Here is a 24,802-nt window from a genome sequence, read left to right on the forward strand (position 1 = left end):
TGCTGTTTTTCCACTATTTTTCATTTTGACATCCCTGTCAGGCTGTTTTAGGTTATATTTATAATATTTTCATTATTTTTGAAAAATCTGCTTTTTTTCTGGTCTTTCTTTGGTTATCTCTGCTCCTCTTCAGCATTGTTTACTGGAGCCAAACGTCTCTCTTTTAAACATCAACAACCTCTTGTGAGAGCCGCTGATGTCTTGCAGCCACAAGTAGTAAACAGTTGAGGCACATAATTGCAGATGTCGGCAAGCCTGTTTGTGTTTATAATGTTCACCCGTTTTTCCAGTGAAACATGTAACGCCAGTTGACAATGTGTCTTATTTATAACACTTTATACAACCTATAGATGTCAAATTGCAGCTGGTAACCTCCATCAAACTATACAAATTGATGTCTCTCTTCTGGACACAATTTGCCTGCAAGAGCTCTTTGTAGATTGTGTAATGAAAGATTTTGGGTGAGGTGAAACAAGGGTTTGATACCTTTTTAAATGGAGGGAATGGATTTGTCAATTATGTTCTTTGACATGTTGTCTTTGTCACCACCAGATGGCAGTGTTGACTCACTATTGGGTGCTTTTCGGCTCAAACAAAGACTGGAGCTTCGTCATTTAGCAGAGATGGATGTGGATGCAGTAAATTTTCACTGTCTTAGTAATGTGCAAAGGCGCTTTGCATGCAAACGAGGTGTGTAGGTCACATGCCATTGCTTTTATACTAAGAGCAGAAATGATTCATTGCACTCATTCCAGCTTCTTAAGCTTCTAGCTTTTTTTTTTTTAATTGGAGCTATTGGAGACATGGAGTTGTACCCGGATCAAGCCACCCCATAACCTGTTATATGTTAAATAACAGTAAAATGTAAATTAGTATGCATGTTGGCCAAGTTAAATTTGCTCAGTGCCATTCATAAGGAAATTCTTCAAACCAGGAGAAAACGATTCTCTGTCTTTAGTTATTATTCTAACCCTCAGGCTGAAATCTGCTCCAAACCCCCCTGCAGTAGACCACTGCCTTGACAAGATTAGACCCAGCCATTTACCAACTACAATGCCCCAGCTTCCAATGCACCATCCCTTCCAAGGAAGCCAACAATCTTGCGGGATTAGGGATAGAACATTTTATTGCTTGTGCAAAAACGGCTGGCTCGCACAGCCCTACGCAAATATTAGGTGGTCTGACATGAAAACGTCTAAATCAAGATGACACAGTTCATCTCGGCCTTTTGAGTGCGTGCAGGCCACCGGGAGCATGACATCTTCAACACTCCCGATTGCTCGCTCCTGCTTCTGGTGTAGCAGGATGGACTGTGCCACTGTCAAACACGGTCAAACTCTGTCCTCCATTTTCTTCTGATGGTTACGTAAAAGGGAAGAACCAATGAATGGGGTTCCAGCACCGCGTCACTCTGCATGTGCGACTGAGTTGCTCTGAATCCAATTGGATAAAAGCATGATTTTACTACAGGCTGAATAGGGAAAAGTGGTCGTTATTGTGTCATACATGTTGACTCGCCTATTAGGCTACACAAATAATGGCTGATAAACCACATCCGTTTGCATAATTCCAAATTTGTTGTGCCCGGATAGAATGCACCTCGATCTGCAAGCTTCCCCGAGCGCTTTTGTGTCTGGGGTATTTGCATGATTGCCTGTAGATTATTTGAACATTATCTATTCACCCTCCTCGTCGTCGTCTTATATCTGTGGCTCTCTACGGTGAGGATGCACACACATCCTTGGGCAAAAGAATCTAAAATAGATCATACAAGCAACTGGAGTAGATGCACAGGGAGAGGAAGCAGCTCACGGGCAGACTTGAGTCATGCTGGCAAGATCATGCACCCTGAGCTGACAGCCTAACACGCCAGATTACAGAGAACGTCATTTCTAAAACGCAGCCTTGGCCTCACCATAGATCGCAAACAAGGGTTGAGATCCAGCACTGGTTTACCAACATATTTCCTCTTTAATGCAGAGCGCAGGGTTGCAGACACAGAAAACAGACCTGACGAAGCTCGTCTTGGGCTCAAGTCATTGTGGCTCATTCATTGTGTCATGTGGACTGCTGGCAATGGCATAACCTTTGTGGAGGGACGGCAAGACAAGGCGGTCACTGTGGATCACGGTCTTCCAATGAACAGAAACAGACCCTGTCAGGCCGTCTCAACATCAGCTTTCAGCGGCACACCACCACCACCAACACACTACCGATCGCTCTTTTCTCTTGCATCCTCCCTCCACCAGCTCAGACACTTCTTCTTGACAAGGCCTGCCCGTGCCCCCCCCCCCTCTCCTATACACACATATTACAGGGATGTGGTAGCATTCTATTACACAATTCTTCTTTTAAGATGAATGCTGTGTCAGCTGCCACTTTGACCTCTTTACTTGTGCTCATTTGGCCTGCCGCCTATGCTTCCTACTGATGCGTTTGGCTTTCATTTCATTCATGTATTTATTATTGACTGATTTGTCAATGATTGATTTGAAGACCATCTGGTGCACAAAAACATGCAGCCAATTATCCCCCACCCTAATCTTCCCATGTACAGTAGGGTCACATAACACAAATAAAACAACTACAGAATCAAGCGAGGAATACAAGCGCCTCCGTATGATATTTCTTTATTATGTTGTCTGATTAGAAAGAATAATTGTGTCACACTTATGTTGTTATTGTTGACATAGTGATGAACAGAAACTGGCAGGTGACATGATACACTTTCATACCTTCATATTTTGGATAAAAGTGGGAATTTTTTTAATCTGCAAAATAGATAGCCTGATTGTTTTGAATGATCTGAAGGTTTTCATGTTGGAATGTTTTATATCGGTTCAGAAATGTGAAGAACGTGGAACTTATTAAATTTTTAAATGGAATGTTATTGTGGAAAATCCGGCATTTTAATATTCCTCACCACCCCTGAATGTTTTGGAACATGTAAAGATCCTACATTCATTTTCAAAGGGAATGTTATTGTGGAAAATCTGGAATTATGAAAAGTGAGGGAAACTATTTTGGTTGGAAAGTGTTGATTTCGGGGAAAATTGGGAATTTAGCCTGTTTTATGATTGGAATGCTTCGAATTGGAATGCGAAATCCGGGAAAGTCCTGAAGTTCAAATTTAATTTGTAGTTGGAAAATTCATATTTTGGATAAAAGTGGGAATTTTTTTAATGTGCAAAATAGATAGTCTGATTGTTTTGAATGATCTGAAGGTTTTCATGTTGGAATGTTTAAAATCGGTTCAGAAATGTGAAGAACGTGGAACTTGAAAAGATTCGTCATTCATTTTCAAAGGGAATATTATTGCGGAAAATCCGGCATTTTAATATTCCTCACCACAGACAAAATTGTCCCCCTGAATGTTTTGGAACATGTAAAGATCCTACATTCATTTTCAAAGGGAATGTTATTGTGCAAAATCCGGAATTATGAAAAATGAGGGAAACTATTTTGGTTGATTTCGGGGAAAATTGGGAATTTAGCCTGTTTTATGTTCGGAATGGTTCGAATTTGAATGCGAAAGCCGGGAAAGTCCTGAAGTTCAAATTGAATTTGTAGTTGGAAAATTCATATTTTGGACAAAAGTGGGAATTTTTCAAATGTGCAAAATAGACAGCCTGATTTGTTTTGAATGATCTGAAGGTTTTCATTTTGGAATGTTTTAAATCGGTTCAGAAATGTGAAGAACGTGGAACTTGTAAAGATTCGTCATTCATTTTTAAAGGGAATGTTATTGTGGAAAATCCGACATTTCAATATTCCTCACCACAGACAAAATTGTCCCCCTGAATGTTTTGGAACATGTAAAGATCCTACATTCATTTTCAAAGGGAATGTTACTGTGGAAAATCCGGAATTATGAAAAATGAGGGAAACTATTTTGGTTGGAAAGTGTTGATTTCGGGGAAAATTGGGAATTTAGCCTGTTTTATGTTCGGAATGGTTCGAATTTGAATGCGAAAGCCGGGAAAGTCCTGAAGTTCAAATCGAATTTGTAGTTGGAAAATTCATATTTTGGATAAAAGTGGGAATTTTTCAAATGTGGAAAATAGATAGCCTGATTTGTTTTGAATAATCTGAAGGTTTTCATGTTGGAATGTTTTATATCAGTTCAGAAATGTGAAGAACGTGGAACTTGTAAAGATTCGTCATTCATTTTTAAAGGGAATGTTATTGTGGAAAATCCGACATTTTAATATTCCTCACCACAGACAAAATTGTCCCCCTGAATGTTTTGGAACATGTAAAGATCCTACATTCATTTTCAAAGGGAATGTTACTGTGGAAAATCCGGAATTATGAAAAATGAGGGAAACTATTTTGGTTGATTTCGGGGAAAATTGGGAATTTAGCCTGTTATATGTTCGGAATGGTTCGAATTGGAATGCGAAAGCCGGGAAAGTCCTGAAGTTCAAATTGAATTTGTAGTTGGAAAATTCACATTTTGGATAAAAGTGGGAATTTTTCAAATGTGGAAAATAAATAGCCTGATTTGTTTTGAATGATCTGAAGGTTTTCATGTTGGAATGTTTTATATCGGTGCAGAAATGAACGTGGAACTTGTAAAGATTCGTCATTCATTTTTAAAGGGAATGTTATTGTGGAAAATCCGACATTTTAATATTCCTCACCACAGACAAAATTGTCCCCCTGAATGTTTTGGAACATGTAAAGATCCTACATTCATTTTCAAAGGGAATGTTATTGTGGAAAATCTGGTATTTTGAAAAAATGTGCCAACTAACATCAGCCTCATCTCACAGTGGAAGGGGGTGCCATCTGTGGTGATGTGGGGTGCTTTTTCCATCAATGGAACAATGGAGTTCAGGTTGTACAGGGGTGTCAAATGGCAGCTGGGTGAGACGTTGCAAAGGGGGCATTCCTCATCACTGAAGGTCGGCATCTACGTATGTGGTAATGACAGGTTCACAATACCTGCTTGATATAGGACTTCTTCCAGAGGAATAACCTCACTTTTTCGACCATCATGCATGTTCCCCTGATCCAAATCCAACTGACAACATTGGGAATGGATGGCAATGGATGTTTACAAAAATGGACATTAGTTCCATACCAATGCCCGTCGTGAAGCCATCTTCACCACCTAGAACATTCCCACTAGCCTCCTGGAAACACATGGCATTAAGCATGCCCTAAAACAATTTTTCAATTTTGCTAGCTCAGCAGACAGCAGATAAGAGGTGCTTAAAAAAGACGCCAGTAGAGTTGATAGAGTGCATAAGATAGAAATAATTTCTCTGTGATATTCAATCTAAATAAATGGCAATTTAGAACATCTCATAATATGACAATTAGACATTAAAATATACATTCCAGAAAAAAAGTCTGTGAAGTAATAAGGGTTATATTTTATACAAGAGCCATTGGATAAATCTGTTAGGCCATGATGTGCACTAACATGAACTAAATGTTGGCGTCATCACGAAAGGGCGCGCTCATGTCTCATTAAAAGGCCCGTTAAGGCCGATGTTACAGTTGCTTGACTGAGCCGCTTTAATAAGGAAAGTGACACAACACCAATTTGGGGTAGCAATATTTGGCTCTCCTGTGTTCAATCTGCCGCTGCCGTCCACGGGCCTCCTATCTTTCCCCTTGCCTGTCTAAACACCCACCCCCACCCTCACTGTCTACCACAGCACCCCCCCCCCCCCACCCAACCCACTACCATTCCCACCCCCCCTTCTGTGTATTTGGCAGTCACACAGTCAGCCATGTGTGCGGCCAAGATGTTACATAACGTTCTCCTTCCTGCACTCCAGATCAAAGAGAACAATCCAGCACAGGACTTCTCCTTGCTCACTTCCTTCTCTTCCGCCATCCCATTGTTGCGTCTCTTATAGTAGGCTACCTCTACAACCAGCATCACTATTCCATTTCATGTTGGAATCCAAATGCAACCAACTGAGAAGGATCACAGGTTGAGTGTAGAAGATTTGATGCCTGAAGCGAAATGATCTTTACTCCTGACTTTTGATGTGCTCACGCTCATTTACTCGTGTCATTACACACACAAACGTACGTTAAACCCAGTCGGAGGAAGAATCAAGCAGGTGGCAGAGAGGCTGGTTTCAATATATGAATATCAAATTTCCCTCCTGAGTAAAGCGACAAAATATTTAATTCATCTCAACTTTTCTGGTTTGACTCTCATGAAACATTTCATGCAATCATGACGAAATCTTTTTTATTTTCCCAGAAGGGTTTCTGCTCAGCATTTTTCACAAGAAAAAAATGGGGGGGAGTAACACGGCAGAAAAGCTTTTTGCATGCAAAAACAAAGATCTCAATTAAGTGGTGAAAATAGTGATGGGGAGGGGTGTGTGTGTGGGGGGGGGGGGGGTGCTGTCAGAGTGGCCAGGCCTGTCCACTGCAGAGTGAGGATTGAAATAATGAGTTTGCGCTGGAGGAAAATGTACCTCCAATGTCAAATGCAGACAGCACATTGTTGTAGGACCAAAGGGCACAGATGACAAAATAAAGAACAACAAATAGTTGAATTTAACCAGCAGACAAGGAGGATGTGTTTTTGTATAGAATAACCTATACGTTATGTGTGGTGCATGCCACCACCTTGGTGTGTCAAGGTATATCCCCACAGGGAAGGTGTCTTTGATTCCCTTGAATAGGTGGGCATCAGCAGCACTCTTATCTCTGTTCAACCCTCAGTGGTGGTGAGGGGCGGGGGGTGTTCAATGGTTTGAGGGGAAGTAGAGGTAGTATCAGTGCCGCGCAGCTTGGGGGGGAGTGCAGGTGAACCGGGAGTAAAAGCATCTTTTGGACACAGCGGTGGTGCACGGCGTTACTGAGGCTACAGCATCAAATTAATTGTGGAGGGAGGGGGAGAGGGTCGGGCTTCAGAGCGGGTTTACTTCACAGACCGTTATCGCACCTGACAGTGTCTGCTTTGGGATGCGGCGGTGCATGTGGCAATACGTAAGCAGCTGGTCAGCTATGGGAGAGAACGATAGGGTGTGATGCATCACATGGTATATTTGGACGCCAGCTTTATGATTGGCTGGCAACCAGTCCAGTAAACCGTCTCTTGCACAAAGACAGCTGGGATAGGCTCCAGCATACCCACGATCCATCCATTTTCTACCACTTATCCTCACGAGGGTCGCGGGGGATGCTGGAGTCTATCCCAGCTGTCTTCGGGCGAGAGACTGTGTACACCCTGGACTAGTCGCCAGCCAATCACAGGGCACATATAGACAAACAACCATTCACACTCACACTCACATTCATACCTATGGACAATTTGGAGTCACCAATTAACCTAGCATTCATTCATTAATTCATTCATTTTCTACCGCTTATCCTCATGAGGGTCGCGGGGGATGCTGGAGCCTATCCCAGCTGTCTTCGGGCGAGAGACGGTGTACACCCTGGACTGGTCGCCAGCCAATCACAGGGCACATATAGACAAACAACCATTCACACTCATATTCATACCTATGGACAATTTGGAGTCACCAATTAACCTAGCATATTCATAAAAATGTGGTTCTAGTTACCTTTCTTCAGTGATTGGCTGGGAGAAGTCACATGGTTCTCCTGTGAGGAACTGCTAAGGTCAGCTCTGTACAAGATGCCATGTTAGTTTGTACTTTATCCTTGTCGACCGTGCTGTTTCTGAACGCCCCAGTGTGCAGCCCACTGGTTGTCTTACCTTTCAGCTCCAAGGAAAGGGGTCAAGTCGGGGGGGGGGGGGGGGGGGGGGGCTACAGGAGGGCAAAGAGAGTCTATGCAGCCTGATGTGGCCCTGCTCACTCATCAGTGAGCATAACCCCCAAATTCCCCTGACAGATCAGAATAGAAAGCATGAGCCACATCATAACTATGATTCACAGCAGCCTGGAGTCTGAGTGTCCCCCCCGGGGGCCCTCAGACCTCTTAATCATCATGTGCATGTGTGTGCCGTTCAAGGAAGCCAGCGAGCCAGATAGGGAAATGAATGGATTTGTTTGCATATGACAGTGCTTCTCTAAAAGTAGCCCATGTGTCAGGGAGCGTCAACTCTATTTCATCAGAGCTTCAGAAAATCCTTTGTAGCATACAACTACATATATTTTATGTGTTGTTGCAGGTTTTTGGTACATTTTTAGTTTATCCTGAACATTTATATGAGAGACAATGTCATTCAGTGGATTTCATGGCTGCTGGTTGAAGCACCAACCAAGACGAAGGCTACCAAACAATCAAGAAATCATAACATGCCACATGTGTGGAAATCACTTATTCAATAAAAATAATTACAAGTTCAATTGCTCATAAATAACATTCATTCATTCATTTTCTACCGCTTTTCCTCACGAGGGTGCTGGAGCCAATCCCAGCTGTCTTCGGGCGAGAGGCGGGGTACACCCTAGACTGGTTGGCAGCCAATCACAGGGCACATATAGACAAACAACCATTCACACTCACATTCATACCTATGGACAATTTGGAGTCGCCAATTAACCTAGCATGTTTTTGGAATGTGGGAGGAAACCGGAGTACCCGGAGAAAACTCCACACAGAGATGGCCGAGCGTGGAATTGAACCCTTGTCTCCTAGCTGTGAGGTCTGCGCGCTAACCACTTGACCGCCGTGCCACCCCTCATAAATAACAACACAACTTAATGGAACTTAATGGAACATTTCTATCATACTGCTGTTTAGTGAAATTAAGTGGTGATTTTGACACTATTTTGACACAACCACTCAGCAAATTTTCTGAACCGGCGCCATCTTGATTGTGACGTCACTGTTTGACTACGTTCCAGAAACCAGATTGAAACACATGCAGCTATTGATTCTCAGTAGAACTTCTGTGTAGGACCATCAGGCATCAACAACACTTGCCCCTCTTCCTCCAGAACTGGAAGAATTAACAAAAATGTAAAATAATTGTAAATATTTCAATATTTGATCACACATCTAACACAGGAAATATACTTTTCAATGTCATTTTTCATGGCGGAAATAACATGAATGTGTTTTAGTGCCATGAGAACTTTAAACTACATACAAATGGCCTTCAATTGTTGTCTGGATTGAGTAAAATGGCTGTTATTCATGTCAGAATCAGAATTTATTGTCATTGTAATTGCAAAAACGAAAATTTGAGTGCAACTCCACTGTGCATTTTTGTAGAAAGTACAAATAAAAATAAAGAAAAGAATAAAAATAAAACAAGGAATAAGAATATAACTATAAAAGTGGCAGGTGCTATTTAGAATAAGTGTAAATATATATAACATTAAAAACAATAACCTATACAGTAACAAAATGTGGAATTGCAGTAAACAAAATGTAGTATTGCACATATTGTACCTGAGTTTCACTTGAATAAATGAATCCTATTGCACATGTTTGTGTTGCGTACACAGACACAAAAAAAAACAGTCCAACAGAGGCGCTTACACATAAGATAAGATAAGATATGCCTTTATTCGTCCCTCAGTGGGGAGTACAGAATCAGTTAAGCAGTACAAAATACACAATATAGAAAAATAAACAATATAAACAACCCAAGTATTAACAAAATCAACATTTTTTCCCAGAGTTATATACAATACAGACTCACACTCAGAAATAATAAAGAAATAACAGAATAACGTTTCTTACTTTCCACTATGTACCTGTTAATAACATACAGCACATTATCTCAAATGATACCGAAGTATCAATATTTTGATTCAAGAATCGATTTTAGGGCCTAAATATACTCCTCATAAATATTGTATATTAAAATGGTACCCCCAAAATATGTAATAACACAAAATTTTGATACTTCATGTCTCCCCAATTCCTTTATGTCAAATGTTATTGGCTACTGTACTTGACATCAACCCGTTAAAGATGGAAATTAGCCCCTGGCTATAATCTTGCATATTTACATAAAACTGTTGATTAATATGCACTATTTCTGTGTGTGTGAAATAAATCTACCAATCCACATGATCATGCATGTTAAATGACTCTTGATATGAGTATGGCTCAAAGTGGCCCAGCCCAAACAAGGCCTGAGACCCTTCAGGGCAGGGAATCACGAAGGAGGCCATTAAAGGAGTCTAACTTTGAGCTCCTCCTACAGCCTTCACACGAGGACACACTGAGCGTGATATCCACCCTAGAACAGCACGCCTGGCACACCATGTGGAATTTTCCTCCACAAAATGATCCAGTTTTTTTTTTTTATTTCTTGATATTCCCTGCAACCTTATTCTTCTCTCTGCATTTCACTTTGCCTGTTCCTCGACCTGATTTGCATTCAGTGTTTGGCCCAAGCTGTAATCTACAATGACTCCACATAAGCCTGTGGCACATTGGGGAGATGTTATAAGCTCTGACAAAAGACAAGACGCACTAAAGCGAGCTGAAGTCACAGGGGACAGCTTCCTGATTTGCTCAATTTTTTGGGGGGACTCAAAATGTGTGCTCTCATTTGCAAAGATGCGACGACTGAAAAGTCGACATATTCTGTACTTTTATAAAGTTATATATAGCAAGTAAATGCAGTAGATGGTTACTGCATGACGGTTACTTAGACCAGTGATTTTCAACCACTGTGCCGCGGCACACTAGTGTACCTTGAGAAACCGTCAGGTGTGCCGTGAAGAATTATCCAATATCACTTTTTATAATTAACATTTATTAATCATCATTTGCAAATATTATGTCAATAGCCATTATGTCAATAGTATACATGGACCCAAATATTCCAATTGCATTTGGTTTATTTGCTCAAACGGAAAGAATTGAACAGGGATGGAATATTCCTTTAACCAATCCGATTGAGGTATCTTGTATCCGCTCAAACAGAAAGTTGTCAGGGTGTCTTCTTCTTCCTGGTGTTTTTCTTCTTCTGTTGTTTATTGTCGGTTGGCAAGCAGCTTTCGTATGCATTGCCATTCACAAGTGCAGTTTAAAAAAGAAAATATATATCTATATAAAACATGTCCTGAGTTTAATTATAAAATATTAGCAAGATTGAATTTTATCTTTTACTGTTTAAATTTATCCCGGGTGCGTTCTTTTCAGTGCATGCTGAGATATGACGTAACACACAGATCCAGATGTTCTTCAGTGTTAAAAATGGAGGCCAGCAATCGGCACTGGACTAAGCAAAGTTTGTTTTTGATTCAAACTAAATTTCAAGACTGGACAGACGAAAAACTGGCAAAATTATTGTTATTCCAACAAGTGAAAGAAAAACTCGGGGAAGCCGGTATCACGTGATGTTGATGTTTACGTTTTACTGCGCATGCCCTATTGACGCATGTAGACGAGAGATTGGAATATTCCTTTCTATGGATACCATTGTTTCCCGAAAGGTCATTCGGAAAGAGAAAAACTGGTCATGTAAGAACGTGGCTACTGTCGAGTGTCTGTGGTGTAAAGACAGAGCAATGTAATATTGGTCCGTGTGGCAACACCTACCTTGTTCCTCCGAAAGACTTATTGATGCACGTGTGAGGTCGTGGTGACATTTTGTAGCATTTTTGGTGAGTGGTGTGCCAATGTAAAAAACGTGCCGTGGCTCAAAAAAGGTTGAAAAACACTGACTTATGTAGACTAGCAAAATCGATGGAGGAGGTCCGTGCTTATCACATGTCCCGATATGCATCCATTCGTCTTGGATCAGCTTCACTGTATGAGCAGCGGTGCTGCTTGCATGCATGTGCACATTTAAAAAAAAAAAAAAAAAAAACTTTGGTCACTTAGAAAAGACAAGTTCATTTGAGCGAGGTTCATATTCACATTGGAGAATGGTACCCGATTAGCATATATGCAGAGAGGCTTTGCATGCTTGACATCCTCTCAACCCCTCTGCTGGAAATAGCCACGCACACAACATCCTCTGATTACATTGATATGGAGATTCATGCATCTGCAAAGATTAGTTATTCATTAATGTATTTGCTTTGAATTCTCGGGTGAGCGTACCTCAGACAGAAGTCTAGGCCAAACCAAACGCATGAGAGGAAAAAATGTCACAAATCATCACATGCAGTCTCCACGAAGACAAATGCAGGTTCAGTGACCCACAACAACATGAAGCCAATAGAGCATTAAAACAAATAAACAAAAAAAAAACCAAAACAGTTGGCACTGAGGGTAAAGACAGGGAGATATAAACATAATTATTAGTCTTTTCATCTTTGCAGCGGAATGACTTGCTCTAAGTGGGCTAGCAGGAATAATCACTGCAGCCTGTGCGACTTCATAAGCGATGGTGTTCTGTCATCCTTTCATAAAAGCATCATGGATCACCAGTTTGCTACTCCAGTGTCCTCTCTCATGGCCACACTGCAAGCACTTTTTTTTTTTACTTTAAAAATAGGTTCCAAGCATGGTGTGCCAAGAAATTCCAAACAATGTCCCCTCGCTGGGATCTGAATATGAAATTTAGCTGAGCAGCCCTGAAAGAAAGCAAAGTGACGCATTGATCATTGCGTCACTAATTGTGCAGTCATGAAGCTCATCTTGATGGCGGTGAAATAGTCATTAGGTGGTCATTATGACAAACACTAATAATAATAATAAATGATACTCTGTAAACTGTCAGTCAGACTCATTGAAAGAGGTGACGGTGGCTGACCGGTCAAAACATGATGATAGGTTTGATAAGGATGCTTGATAATGGCTTTCTTACCAACACCCGATATAACCCATACAGACATCAACCGATGTAGGCGGCACTTCCCTCACATTGTTGTCAGCTGCACTTTTCCCAGCGGTGCTCGCTGAAGTTCAATCAAGGTTGTGGTTTCATTGTCTGCAGCCTTTTCCGACTGTACTGTGGTGCATAGAAACATTGACTGCAGTTAAACTAGGTTATGTTGTACACATATTTCTTACATATTTAACTTAACAGTTAGTAACCTGTGTGTTCCGGCGTGAGGAACGAGGGATCAGCGGTCTTCGGAAAGAATGAGGGGGAACTCACTGGACTGATCATCAGTCCCAAGGCACCTTTAATTATTGGGTAGTCGGTTATGAGTTAAATTTGGTATAACCAGAAAACAATAGAAAGTATGAGGTGATTGTTGGTCCTGAACAAATTTACTCTGTGTAGAGTTTGCATATTCTCCCAGTGCGTGCGTCCGGGTATTCCGGTTTCCTCCTACATTCCATGAGGAAATTTTCCTCTTTCCGAATGACGTACCAGAAAATAGTGTATACATGGAAAGGAATATTCCAATCTCCTGTCTACATGCACCGCTATAATCAAATAGAATAGTCAATGGGGCATGCGCAGTAAAACGTAAACAACATCATGTGATTCTTTGAAGATGGCGGAACGAGAGTGTGATTACCAACTGCGGAAAATGACAGCGTTGAAGAGGTGTAGAGGGGATGGGATTATTTTTTGGTAATGGTAATGGTTTTATTTCATTCAAACATGCATCAGATTACAATTGAATGCATCACATAATCAGTTCACAGTTCCACATGTCCAAAAAGGAGTAGGAAGAAGCAAATCTTATTAAATCCTACCCCTCCATCTCCATTTATTTTATGATAATAAATTAAATAATAATAAATAGTTTTTCGGGCCTTCCAGTCTTGCAATTACGTTCAGTTCTTTTAATGTTTGTATCAAAAACGAACTTTCCGCTGTAGTTCAGTGATGACTGCTCGCCGCCATTTTCAAAACCTGAGTGATGTCACAGCTGAGCATGCGCTGAAAGAACGCACCCTGACAACTTTCCGATTGAGCGGGTACAAGATACCTCAATCGGATTAGGGAAAGGAATATTCCACCCCTGTGAATCCAATTATATATTCATTCGCATTGGCAATTTTCTTTCGGAATGAGGTGTATACAAAGGTTAGATTCTTTCCGAATGGAATTGGAATATTTGGGTCCATGTAAACGTGGTTATTGTCCATAGGTATGAATGTGAGTGTGAATGGTTGTTTGTCTATATGTGCCCTGTGATTGGCTGGCGACCAGTCCAGGGTGTACCCCACCTCTCAGTTTTTTTGTCCCTTACCTGAATTCTCAAAGCCAATTCTCACCCGGTGTCATCCTCTTGTCATAGAGTCCTTGTTCAGGTAGTCAGGACACGTGTGGTTCTGGTTGTCTGATACTGAATGACACAAGTGGGAATAAAGGGGGGGCTAGTAAGTCATCCATCAGATCTGGTCTGTCTGAGCTGCCATTATGGGCATTATTCAAACTCAGGTCAGCTTGAACATAGAGCTTTCTGTCCCTTCTATCCCCCTCTCTACTTCTCTCTCTCGTTGTCAGACACACACACATGCACACATACACACAATTTGCCACCAGCAACTCGGGGGTGGGTGGGTGGGGGGACATCTCATTCTTTGATCCACGTCGAGCCATTGTGGTGGTGTCAGCTGGTGCCGTCTCTTTTATCACACTGGAAGCTAATGGGAGCAGCGATTGTAAGAGGTGGGGCGAGAGCGTGCACGCACGCACACACACACACACATGCACGTAAAGCACACACACAGGGGTTGATGAGATGGGGCGGGCATGGTTGGCTCACCAGGGCCTGGGGGTAAGAGATGTTTGGTGTTTTTCTTGCCGGCCTCGGCCTCGCTATCAGACTCCGGCACACATTTCTTTCTTTTCTTGACCTTATTTGCCCTTTGGTGGAATTAAGATGGAATTGAGCTACTTCATATTTTCTAGAACTCTTTATTTTTTCAGTCTTTTTCTGTTTGTAGAACATAACAATCGTGCTTTATCATGTGACACCATTTAAATACATATAATGTCTATATTATGTTTGACATTAGGCAGTGAGACAGTTAAAAATATACAAAACAATATTGTTTTACTAGACATAGTTTCTATTTTTCATATAATCATCAGTATCTTCATTGTCATTTCGTCATTTTTCGTATATTTCTGTAAGATATGTGCTTTAGCTTCTGTGACCAAAATATTATTGCAGAAAACAGCAACTCCATTTTTTTTCAACATTTAGACATTAACTTCCAATGTATTACAGACATTCACAGTTACATGTTTTACACAGTACGGATTTACAACAAAGTTCCAGAGAAAACTGTGGTTGAGTAACTTTATACAAAAAAAAAAAAAAAAAAGAAATACAAACTCACAGGACATGAACTGTAGCCATTTCACATTTTTCGTTCGGTTGTTTTGCCTTTTCAAGGTTAACGTGTTGTGTTCCAAAAAACCCCCGGTTGCTTTTTGTCTCGGTAGCTGCCTAGCATTGTGCTAACACACCATGGCCAACGTCTGGGCAAATTAAAGCTGCTTTGTGCTTTTCACAAGTAAAGCAAAGACAACAGAAACAGACCACTTGCTGACTGGCCTGCACTTATACATCTACATATGTATTGCTCAATACATATTGATCAAACTATAATTGATCCATACACATACGGAAAAATAATGAGTCAAACACAGAGTTGGTCCAGGTTTTTGTGCTTGCGTACAATGTGGTATTTCGTTTTTTTTTTTCTCGTTGTTCTTCTCGCCTAGTCATGTAAACAGACTATGGCTTGGTTGGAATTTCTTGTGTTTTGGCTTAAGGCCGTTTTTTTTTTTTTCTCTGTCAGGAATTTCAGACTGATATTCCTGAGGAAAGCATGCTGAACGTAAACAGGACTGACTGTCAAGATTAAGGGATAGTCGATGTTTGTAAATCACTTTTTCTAACCCTGTGCTTTTTTTTTTTTAATTTTTATTTTTTTTTTTTATTTTATATATATATTTTTTGTACCTCTTCGTACCCTGTGCTTCTGCCAACCAGACGCTAAAATGGCATAGTTTTTGCTTTGTCTGCCTATTGATTTTGGTCCTCCATCACATCAATAACAGAGTATAAAACATCCTAAAAATAATTCTACAAATTTTTTCCATCACATAAAAGTTTTCTCTTTTTTTTTTTTTTTTTACTGCAAAAGGAAGGAAAAAAAAAATAACAGTCTCTCTCACACAAAACATGACTGGATTGCTCCTAAACATCAACTTCTTATTGGCATTGTGCTTTCCCAAGAGCTCCTAGTGCCATAGTGCTCTGACCTCAGGTTTTGCCTCACAGAGTACAACGTTTTGGAAAAAGGAGACAACTTGTGTGAGGTTTAGTAAACATCCACCATAAAATTGACACCATCCCTTGCCCTCGTCAGCGATGTCAATTTTGTTCACTACTTCATCTACTATATTCACACAGGTATTTACTCGATTCATGAAGATATTCAACAAATCTCTATTCTAGATCTCTATTTAGTTTTTTTTTCTTTTCTCACAGTATTACACAGTATCTTTACATTTTTTTAAACTCAGATTTATGGTTTTTAGCGGTGCACACTAACAGTCTTTGATGTTTTTCGGAATGCAGAAAATGAAATGTGGTTTGAAAATCTGTTTCGATCACGTATTGCCCTCGGAGGTAGGTGAATCAATTAAAATCTTGGAAGTCCTTAATGTTCTCTTTTGTCTACATGCTCCATGAGGGTTTCTTTGTTGTCTACACGTTGGCCTCGACATTGGTCAGGTTAGAGGTCACACTTGCTGGGGGTGGAGGGTTAACAGGCTCTGTCGGGTTAGCTGGGTTCGGGGGCGGACTGGTTGGGCTGATTGTTGTTGCGGCGGGGATGGCGGGGATGGCCTGACTGGCCGCGGCAGTGGTGGTGGTGGTAGTGATGGTGGTCACAATGGTGGGACTTGTCGCTGGGTTCACAGGGCTAGCGGCAGCGGGGTTGGCGGGCGTCGGAGTCGGGTTGGCGGGCGTTGGAGTCGGGTTAACGGGCGCTACAGGGCTGGTTGAGTTGACCGGAGCTGGACTGGTTGGACTGGCGGGGTTGGTGGGTGCTGGGTTGGTCGGGCTAGCAGGGTTGGCTGGATTAGCAGGACTGGAAAGGTTAGCGGTGTTGGTTTCCACCTGCTGCTCGGGACCGTTCTCCTGCGGCCGCCTGACGACTGCGGGAGGCTGGAACATTATTCTCAGTCGCTGCGACAGAAAAATAACACACATAAGTTACATAAGATGGAGCGTGACATTTAGGTTACCAAACTACAAATTCATCTTACCTCTTTGTAGGTTCCCTTGAGGCCAAAATACATATAGATCATGTATCCAGGTATGAGAACCATAGAGGACAGCGCCATGAGCCAGCCCACTCCTTGACCCCAGCCTGGGAACACATAGTCTCCCATGGTGAGAGGAACCATTTGTACGGCGCTGAACAAGAACACCCCCTGTGGGAGACATGAGACGCCTTTATGCATTGCGACGCCACTGACTCGCAGCAATGTTGTTTTCATATTGACAAAACCGCAGGCAGCTTTATATTGACTTTTTACATTGCTTCATTTTTCACGTCAAGTGTACTGATCTCACGCACAGCCACGATGAGGGGGGTGAAAACCACCCAGCACAGCTTCCACCACACACAAGGCTTGTAGCCGATCATCTCTTCGATATTGTTGTAGAACTTGTTCACACCTGTGAGACAAATAAATGGAAGGTGAAAAAAAAAACAAAAATTCCATTCCAAATCTATTTCAATTTGCAGGTCCACAATGCATGATGATGGGGGCGGGGGGGCCAGGTTTACACATGAGCGCTCCCGACCTTGAGGGTGAGCCGTCAAGTTCATCCTTTTTCAACTTAATATGTTGTAAGCACAATGGGACCTCGGTTTTCGTTATTACGGTAATATTTCGTTGATCACGGTTAATTGGTTCCAGACCCGACTGTAAATTTGCACAAAGTTGGATTCCTTCTTATAAATTTAACATTTTTGTCTGGAAAATGTATAGAAAATAGTATTGAAAACCTATTTACAACCTTCTACATACAGTTAATAACATTATCAGAGCCCTCCAGACATATTATAACACCCCTATGGTCACTTTTACATTCATATTACCCAATATAGTAGACATAATAAAACTAAATAAGCCATTTAGGACATAAATAAGACTTGTGCTTGTGTGTGTTACTTCCTGTGCAAACAGGAAGTGATGTCAAAGTTGAGTTTCATGTGCCCAAGTCAGGCGCTTGTATGGTTTATCAAACTGTACAGTAACATTACTGACACCTAGTGACAAGTCTAGAATACTACATATTATGAAAGCCCTTGAATGCATCTTCTGAATGCCTTAATTGTATTTTCATTCATTTAGCTATTTTTATGCTTAATTTAGACAAAAATATGTAACATTACATTATGTGCAATACAAATTTTTGTGAAAATATTTTGCCTAAAACGACCAGTTTAGGGTGTACTCTGAAGCTGGGATAGGCTCCAGCATACCCCCGTGACCCTCGTGAGGATAAACGGTAGAAAATGAATGAAAAGAGTGATACACACCGTAACACCAGGATATGGAGATGCATTCAAAGAAGACCAAAAAGAGCAGACACATTCCACTGGCTGAGTAGTAGTCAAAGAGTTTGAACACATAGATCCCACCCTGCATGGCAGAAGGCAAAAAAAAAAAAACATGCAATTTCAGCACCGTATCGTACGATAACCGCCATGAGACAAAGCCGCTTGCTGTACCTGCGTGATGTTTGAAAGTCCGATCACATAAGATACCAGGCAGACGACGGCGATGAAGATCTCTCGTCTGCCTCGAAGCACTCTGGGAAACTCATCCACTAAAGCAGTAATGAAGCCCTCGACGGTGCAGAACTGAAGGACGAGAGCAGCAGGCACAGAGTTAAGCATAAAGGGCCATTATGTGTGATAATTAAACCTTGCTGTTTGTTTGTACTTTGGTACTAATTATCATTTTATAACCCTCTTCCTAAGTGGCCATGCTTACAGGGCTCTGTTTTTGTAGATGAACAGCATTACACAAAATGAAAACGCTTTATAAAGGTCATTTTTCAAATGTTTCGGTCAATAAAAATAGCAGAAATACGAGCACAACTGCCTCACAGCTAGGAAGGTCTTGGTTTCATTCTTGGCTCGGACCCCACCGTCCAAAATATGCGTTTTTAGATTAATACCTAACAATAAATTGCTGTAAATGTGTCCTGTAATTAACTGCCAACAAGCACAATATCAGGTGGGATAGACTCCATCCCACATGACCCTGAACAGGATAGGCTGTAGATAATAAATGTCTGTTTTCTAAAAAAGCTTTACAGCCGACCTTGGCACAAAATGACCACTTCTTAGAGCCCATTTTAGTCATTCCAGATATGCAAAAAAAACACTACTCAGTGACATTTAACACATAGAATGATAGATGTACAGTGTACGACTGCTTCGGTGCGTTCTGTTGCCTCATTCAAACTGTGATATCACAGAAAATCTGGAAAATAAAGAATCGCACACAGTGAAGCTGCAGGCATGCAGAGGTGATAAAGTTGCATTAAAAAGCCTTGACAGCTAATGTCAAAACTGGGCGCTATCTGTCCACGAGAAACAAATTGCATGCTTATCATGCAGCGAACAGGGGAGGGGGGTGCTGCTGTGTGATAGGTACCTGCATTCAAATATTTAGGTCAGCCCGTGAGCAGATCGTTGCTGAGCCCCCCTTACTTACCTGGCTGTCTATCCCCAGCATGAGCAGCATGGAGAAGAACAGAATGGCCCACAGTGGAGACACAGGCAACTGGGTTACGGCCTCTGGGTAGGCCAGGAAAGCTAAACCAGGACCTGGGGAGTAAACGGCAAAATCATATCTCATCAGTTCCAATGCATACAAGTAATGCAGCTTAGTGGTGCAGCGGGTTACCTGAAGCCGCTACGTCAGCAATGTCCTTTTTGGTCACATGTGCCATGAAGCCAACAATGGAGAAGATGACAAAGCCAGCAAACATGCTGGTGCATGAATTGATGCAGCACACAATGATGGAGTCTCTGGGGAGGGCAAAGAAAGCAATTTCATAGTTTGCATGTATGAAGATCTGGCGTTAAGGATCATAATACAGTAAATTTTAAACATAATATTTGTATGGAACTGATTGATGTGACCCAGAACACAGTCAGCCTTACCTGTAAACATTATTATTGAATGGGTTGTAGCTACCAAGAGCTATAAGTGATCCCAATCCCAATCCATAGGAAAAAAAGATTTGTGTTGCTGCGTCCAGCCACACCTGAAAAAGAACACAAACATTTCGATCCGAAGCTAAAAACAAATATGCACTCTCATAATGTCATTATCAACTTGTTGTTACCTCCGATTGTTTGAGCTTTTCAAAGTCAGGGGTGATGTAAAACAGAATTCCATCCCTGGCACCGGGTAAGGTGACTCCACGGATGAAGAGAATGAAGAGCATGAAGTAGGGATACGTAGCCGAGAAGTAAACCACCTGTGAAGTGTAAGGCAGAGGGAATCAGACCAGGAAAATCCACATTCAATTATTAAAATGTGATTTTTTTTTCCAACTGGCGTCAACAGAATTATTACATCAATTATTATATCCCGCCTCTTCCTGCTTCGAAGACGTAAGACACAAACGCATTAGTTATGTTTGCTGGCAGATTACAGTAAACCTCGGATATATCGGATTCAATTGTTCCCACTGGTTTTGTCCGATATAAGCGAAATCCGTTATATGCGTATACCGGAAAATGTCCGTTTTACGCATATATCGGATTTATATCCGGTATATGCGTAAATCGGATTTTATCCGTTATAAAAAGGCACTTCCTTGACTATGTTTCCAATGTACCTGGACACGCAGGCAACGCTGCAAATGACGTCGTATAGCGGCCTGTCACGATTCGGCGAATCGGAGCGCCACGATGCGGCCATCCGATATATGCGAGGGAAATTTAATGGAAATGCATTGGAACGGGACTGGAGATTTTGTCCAAAATATGCGAAATCCGTTATAAAAAAATCCGATATATGCAATGAATTTTTATTGGAAATGCATTACAGAAAAATTGGTTCTTTTTTATCTGTCCGTTGTGAGCGAATTTCCGATATATCCGAGTCCGATATATCCGAGGTTTACTGTACTATCGTGAGTTTACCTACTTAGGTTGTAAAATTTGTTATGTTAAGCCACTCTTGGTCATGGATGCTAGCTGGTAGGCGTGTTTTTATATTTTTTAATTTCAGAAAATGTGATTTGGAGCAAGCTGCATCCACTCTTTTTTAGCATATTGAAGTATTTGTTGTGCACGACTTCTGATTCTGTCTCAATTAGTTTGCAGACCAAAGAAGAATCCTCAAAAAAACTTGTGTCAGAGAGCCTCCTGTTTCTTTGAAAAAAAAAATCAATCAATTAAGTGCTCATTTTCCCCCTAGTCAGTCAAAGAAATGATGTCAAATACCCATCCCGAGTCTGGATGCGTCCCCAAGACCAAAGAACCATCCAGCTGCAGCTTCACATTGAATCATACTCTTTTTTTTTTTTTTTCCTCATGTGCATTCATGACGCCATGCAAGCGATTTATTTGCAAAACGTGCGGAGAAAAATGTGCTGTTTTGTGAGCAAGGCTAATTTTATTGGCCATGGTCACGTGGCATTAACTGTGCGGCCCCACAATGGGAGCCGAACCGCTTCGAGAGAAAGGGCACGGCAAATCCAGACTGCAGCCAGTGGCTGTTTGTTGCTCCTCCTATCGTGCATCCACACGCACCGCTGATAGTGTCAGGGGGCTTGGAATTAAACGAGCCACCGCGGGGCCACGGTTTGATTGGCGAACACGGGTTCTTGCGGTGTTTTATTTTGAAATCCATTCTGACAATGCAGACTGAACTCTAAATCATAGATGAGGCGATATTACAGTGATGAATAATGCATTCCTGTGACACATTGCTTCTTATTGGGAATCGGCACAGCACAACATGGCCGACTTCTTACCTTGCCCGTCCATCCGACCCCTTTCCAGATACAGAAGTAAACGAGGACCCAAGCGATGGCCAGCGTTATTGCCAGTGGCACTCGAATCTGGCCTGGTTTTTCCAAGCCATCGGTCATTTCATGCACGTTGCGCCTATAAATCAGAGCGAGCAACAGTACCACCATTAAGACACAAAGAAAGCCTGTCAGCCTTTTTTGTTTATCTCAAGGATTCATGGAGAGCTTTAAATTTACAAGAGGACACAATCTTACTCCCAGAACTCCACAACTGCACTGGTGAGATTGGAGGTGTCGATAATGGAATAATTTGTATAACACTTGTCTGTGTTCCATGGATTGTTGCATGAGCTCCATGGAAGTTCCTGGGAAAAAAAAAAAAGATACAATTTTACTTCTGATGCATGAACCGGATTCTAAGTTATTGTTGTGCTCTTGTGTACTTACAGCAGTAAAGGAGTTGTACAGGTAGTAAATAGCCCAGGAAATGATTACAATATAGTAAATGTTAAGCCAGAAGGAGAGGACGGCTGCTGCAAGGCCCACACCTGTCACACACACACACACACACACACACACACACACACACACACACACACACACACACACACACACACATAAACACCACTCTCAATGTGTGAGCATCTTAACCTGTAGCACTATATTCCACTAATTACACAAACTTGTAATTTTAATGTATTTATCTGTACAAATAACTGTATGCATTGCTGTCACCAAAAAAAAAATTGAATACATTTTATGAATCGCCCACCCCCCAAAACAGCTCACCATGCACCCCCAGGGGGGGCCCGGGCCCGCCCCACTGCTATACAGTGATATCACTATGTAACAAGAGAGGACATATACCTTTAAACACAGGAGCCAGTTTCCACACACCAAGCCCCCCAATTGAGGTGTATTGCCCGAGGGAGCATTCCAATAGGAACAAGGGGACCCCAGCAAATATGAGAGTCAAAAAATATGGAATCAAGAAGGCCCCTGGGTGGAGATGGAATCAAACATGAGCACATCACCTGAATATGAATTTGGATTGAAGTTTGCTTGCAGGAGCAGAAGAAGAAAACAAAACAAAAATATGTTTACCTCCACCGTTTTTGCCACAGAGATATGGAAACCTCCACACGTTGCCCAGTCCAATTGCATACCCCACGCACGACAGGAGGAAGTCAAATTTCCCTGCCCACGTTTCTCTATCAGGCAACTCTTTTTTCTTCTTTTCGGGCTTCACGTCCAGCGACTTGGGTTTGTCGTTATTGGCGGCCACCTCGTTCAGTTCCGTCACTTGGCCATCCGTTTTGGTCCCGTTCGTCGCCATGTCTCTGGCTTTGGCACAGGTCTTGGCAGTCGGACGGGAGGCTTCAGCACCGGTCCACGTAGACAGCAGCTTCGCGGTTTTCGCACCGAACCTTCGGAAGCGAACGTGTGGAGGAGAAGCCCGCGCACACACACGGATCGTCAGTCGCCGTTAACCTGCAGGAGTGGTGAATGGGAGCAGTTGGTCCAATTGTTCAGACGGGCCGGACCGGGTATATGCACATTTCGCATCGCATTAATTCACTCCTCGTTTGGCGCAATTAATTAAGCAAATCTGCTTAGCCTTGAAATGCACATTTCAAACAGAGATTAAAGAACCCTGTGAGCAATTGGCCATTTCGCAAGGGAAAAAGAGAATATCATATTAGAACCCAAATCCCCCCAAAAACATCGCGGGCAAGTCATACTGGACGGGACACAGACAGCAAATTGTGCGTAAACGAGCGGCAGTCAAAACCAAATGATTATAACTGCATAGTCTGGCATTTATCACAACAAATAAATAACCAAACAAAGCATTCATGAAAGAATTAAAAAGCAAAACAACTTCACGACAAATGATACCATGATAATCATTTAGTGGATGCGCGCGACGCATGGAAGCAAATAACCGACGAGCCTATGAGAATTAAGCAGAATGAAGAGGTGTCCTCCAATTGCCACCTGCAGATTCTCCTGACACGTCTTCCCAAAACACGTAGCGTACACGCAGAGAGGTCTCACACCAGCCAGGAGACACAACACACCGTGGAGACAAAGGGATGTCCAATGCGTAAAAGCATTACGCATCAAACACAGTCCAAGCCGTCCTCCTCGACACGGTAATGTGTCTACACATTTGCAATAGAAGACGTCTTAGTGATTATTTTTCTATTTAGCATGAAGATGCTTAGCTCAGTGTGCAACACTCGCATGCACGCGCGTGCATTCACACACACACACACACGCGCGCACTGAACACCTTTACCGTGCATTAGCCCACTGCGCAAAGGCAAAACAATAAGAAACATGCGTTGCTGTTTCACACACACATGCCAGCACTTATACTCACAGTGGACGTGGAGTGAATGTGGAGGATGCGCAGCCTGCCACAAATCTGCGTGGATTCCTCCTGTGGATGAAGTTGTAAACTCCCAATGTGTCTTGGAACATCAATAGGTTTTACTTCCATTAAAAGCCTTAAAGGGACCATGCAGCGTCCACGGGGTCCAAAGAGACGGAGCTGTCCAGCCGGGGAGCGGTGCTGAAAGGATCAAGCGAAGGAAGAAAAAAAGAAGACGAGGACGAAGAAGAAAAAAAAAGAGGATGAAGAAGAAGAAGAAGAAGAAGAGGCTGAATCAACACAGGCAGCAGCCGCTTTGCCTTCTTGTGCGACTGTCTAACATCAACAAGCAAAGACTCAACTCCCATCTACACAGCCTCAATGTCATCTCAAAGTCGACCCCCCCTCCTCTTCCTCCTCATCTTCATCTATCGCCTGCACTGAAATCACACTTGCACCCCTTTGCATTTTTAATATTATTTTACTCCCAGTTCTAATATTTACAACAATATATCTTGCATTTAACACGTTTTTTTGCATAGTGAGAACCATGATACTATTATGCACTTCTAATTCTTAATTTAACAATCAATTGCTTCCTAATATTATAAGGTACATG

General features: G+C 41.9%; 1 protein-coding gene across 3 annotated transcripts; it reads right to left on the reverse strand.

Moving 5' to 3' along the window:
• Positions 1-15,652: 15,652 nt before the first annotated feature.
• On the reverse strand, positions 15,653-24,583 carry slc6a1a (solute carrier family 6 member 1a). 3 transcript variants are annotated; one of them, XM_058051212.1, is made up of 15 exons: positions 24,193-24,583; positions 22,911-23,297; positions 22,674-22,805; positions 22,254-22,354; positions 22,062-22,171; positions 21,810-21,942; positions 20,169-20,303; positions 19,984-20,087; positions 19,724-19,848; positions 19,532-19,644; positions 18,538-18,669; positions 18,346-18,448; positions 17,374-17,474; positions 17,060-17,227; positions 15,653-16,979 (listed from the first exon to the last, which is right to left on the reverse strand). In XM_058051212.1, the coding sequence occupies exons 2-15, from the start codon at positions 23,140-23,142 to the stop codon at positions 16,497-16,499; spliced, it is 2,172 nt and encodes a 723-aa protein (XP_057907195.1). In that variant the 5' UTR covers positions 23,143-23,297; positions 24,193-24,583; the 3' UTR covers positions 15,653-16,496. The 3 variants fall into 3 exon arrangements, with proteins under 3 accessions (XP_057907195.1, XP_057907197.1, XP_057907198.1); XM_058051214.1 differs by lacking the exon at positions 24,193-24,583 and adding an exon at positions 23,805-24,091; XM_058051215.1 differs by lacking the exons at positions 22,674-22,805; positions 22,911-23,297 and having other exon boundaries at positions 24,193-24,582.
• Positions 24,584-24,802: the final 219 nt, after the last annotated feature.

The sequence above is a fragment of the Doryrhamphus excisus genome, chromosome 16 (genome assembly GCF_030265055.1).
Source record: "Doryrhamphus excisus isolate RoL2022-K1 chromosome 16, RoL_Dexc_1.0, whole genome shotgun sequence".
In the NCBI taxonomy this organism is placed as follows: domain Eukaryota; kingdom Metazoa; phylum Chordata; class Actinopteri; order Syngnathiformes; family Syngnathidae; genus Doryrhamphus; species Doryrhamphus excisus.

Bases quoted from the DNA above. Each gene is read 5' to 3' on its own strand.
- slc6a1a (XM_058051212.1), bottom strand. From the start codon at position 23,142: ATGGCGACGAACGGGACCAAAACGGATGGCCAAGTGACGGAACTGAAC. The intron at 22,806-22,910 runs GTAAACATATTT...ATCTCCACCCAG, and splicing joins CTGTGGCAAAAACGGTGGAG to GGGCCTTCTTGATTCCATAT. The intron at 20,088-20,168 runs GTAACAACAAGT...GTTCTTTTTCAG, and splicing joins AAAAGCTCAAACAATCGGAG to GTGTGGCTGGACGCAGCAAC.